Source organism: Plasmodium falciparum, assembly GCF_000002765.6.
Source record: "Plasmodium falciparum 3D7 genome assembly, chromosome: 12".
Taxonomy (NCBI): Eukaryota; Apicomplexa; class Aconoidasida; order Haemosporida; family Plasmodiidae; genus Plasmodium; species Plasmodium falciparum.
In genome coordinates this window covers 1,530,001-1,532,500 of record NC_037284.1, presented here as the reverse complement: position 1 = coordinate 1,532,500, position 2,500 = coordinate 1,530,001, and the positions used below count along the sequence as shown (strand labels likewise).

Sequence of the window (2,500 nt, the reverse complement as noted above, 5' to 3'; positions counted from 1 at the left end):
ATTTAGCAAATATATAATTCAATTTACTACGTTTCTTATAAACATTTCTTTGTGGTAAAAACGACACGATGATATAAAATAAAACAAAACCATATTTCAAAAATGCGTGTATATAAGAATTGCACACTTTATAAACATTCTTCTTTTCTAATATTTCATAAACATTCTTGTTAATTAAAAATATTAATATTTCATAGTACAATACTAATATATATAACAAGAACGAGCATATCATGTATTTTTTCACATTCATTTTCTGAGCGTGCGTGTGTGTGTTAGTGGGGTTCAAGGTTTTTTTTTTTTTTTTTTTTTAAATTCAAACTCATATACATACAAGAGAAAACAAAATAAAAATAAAAATAAAAATAAAAATAAAAATATACATATATATATATATATATATATATATATATATATATATATATGTGTAATACTATAAATATGTAATGTATAAAAATATATATTATTTTTTAATTTTTATTTTTTTTATCTTTTATTATTTACATTTTATATTTGATATAATTATTATATTTTTGGTTGCTTCATAGGAATACATTCGTTTATAAACAAATTTTTTTCTTAAATATATATACACAACATAAGTATTTATACATATATATATATATATATATATATTATATATTTTAAATAGCTAGTTGTTCACAATAAACGTTACGAGAAAAGAAATTAGTTGTACTCTGATGAATTATCCTACATATAAGCATAAACAAAAAATATTAGTGGATACCTTTTTTCTTTCTTTTAAAAATTAATTATATATATATATATATATATTTATATATGTAATGTATATATTTTTATAAATATTTAAAAAAATTAACATTAGGAAAAAAAAAAAAAAAAAAAAAAAAAAATTCAGATTCAAATAACAAAAAAAAGTATTTTTTTATTTTTTTATTTTTTTATATTTAAAAATTTTTTTATTTTATTTTATTTTTTGTGATAGCCTCCTAATAATATAAATATATTATATATATATTATATATATATAGCATCCTTTTTTATCTGTTCCACATATATATATATATGAAATAATGTAATAATATAAAAAGTGAATCCCGTTACATACAAATATTAGAATGTTTGATTATTTTTGAATACATTTTCCCTTTTTTTTTTTATAAATTATTGGATGCTTACCTTTTGGACCTGTTTAATTTTTGTTTTGTTCCTAGATATTTATGACTGCTTTAAAATAAAAAATTTTGAATACCCCAATACGCATCCTGTTTATAGAAATTGTTCTATTAAAAAATGCAATTCATTACATAAGGGATATTATAACAGTCGTACGTATCAAATAAAAAAAAATGTTCAAGAGCCTAATGAGCAAACCAACAAATTTGATGACACTTATATATATCACACTCCCGTTTTATTGAGGGAAGTAATATATTATATGATGAAGGATGAGGAAAATTCTTCGGTCTCATCATTTGATCAAAACATGAATGATAATAGGGATACAAAATGTTATAGTAATAATATAAATAGTATAAATAATAATATTAATAGTATTAATTGTAGTAATAGTAGTAAATCCCAGGGTTATATTTTAGAAAAAACATGGTGTCATCTTAATAATAATATGAATAGATCAAGCAGAAGCATAAAGAATTGTTCTTTCTTAAATGAAAAAAAAGATATAGAATATATTGAAGAATGTAGTGAAAATTTTAATTCAAAGAATACAAACAATTTGTGTAAAAATAGTTACACAACAAATTATAATAATGAACAAGTTAATTATTACATAGATGCAACGTTAGGTGGAGGTGGTCATACATTAGAAATTTTAAATAAAATTCCAAACTGTAGAATAATAGGAATAGATAAAGATATTGAAGCATTATATTACAACAAAATAAAATTGAAGAGATTTATTAATAATAATAAATTAAAATTAATACATGGAGATTATGGGAATATTTTACATTTGCTGCATTTACACTCACTTCCTATATTCAATTATTATAGTGGTATACTAATAGATTTAGGAGTATCTTCTCATCAATTAAAATGTTGTGATAGAGGATTCAGCTATAAATATAATGGTATCTTAGATATGAATATGAATAAATATACAGAAAGTCAATATTTGTCAAAACTATTTAGAAATGACAATGAACATATAAACGATATTAATGATATAAAAAAAAACCCAAAAAATAGTTATAATAAACTTCATAATATTTTAAATACTTATAGTTTAAAAAAATTAAAATTTATTATAGATACATATGGTGAAGAAAAAAAAGCTTTAAAAATTGCTAAAAAAATTATTCAATGGAGAAAAGAAAATGGAATGATATTAACAACATTTCAATTAAAAAATATTATACTTTCAACTTGTAAACAAAATTATAAATCTAATAATAAAGTTTTGTCAAGAGTATTTCAAGCCTTTCGAATTTATATTAATCAAGAATTAAAAACATTAAAACAATTGTTAATATCTTCTCATAAATTACTAAAAACT

The 2,500-nt window shown here is 19.5% G+C and overlaps 2 protein-coding genes across 2 annotated transcripts in view; one reads left to right on the top strand and one right to left on the bottom strand.

Moving 5' to 3' along the window:
* PF3D7_1236800 (protein-S-isoprenylcysteine O-methyltransferase, putative) overlaps positions 1-253 on the bottom strand; it is a gene marked incomplete at both ends in the record, with an annotated part of 1,830 nt that extends 1,577 nt beyond the window's left edge. The window contains one exon of the mRNA XM_001350726.2: positions 1-253. This exon is cut by the window's left edge and continues 1,095 nt beyond it. Coding sequence (XP_001350762.2) covers positions 1-253 — 253 coding nt within the window.
* Positions 254-1,153: 900 nt separating this feature from the next.
* PF3D7_1236700 (S-adenosyl-methyltransferase, putative) overlaps positions 1,154-2,500 on the top strand; it is a gene marked incomplete at both ends in the record, with an annotated part of 1,527 nt that continues 180 nt past the window's right edge. The window contains one exon of the mRNA XM_001350725.1: positions 1,154-2,500. This exon is cut by the window's right edge and continues 180 nt beyond it. Coding sequence (XP_001350761.1) covers positions 1,154-2,500 — 1,347 coding nt within the window.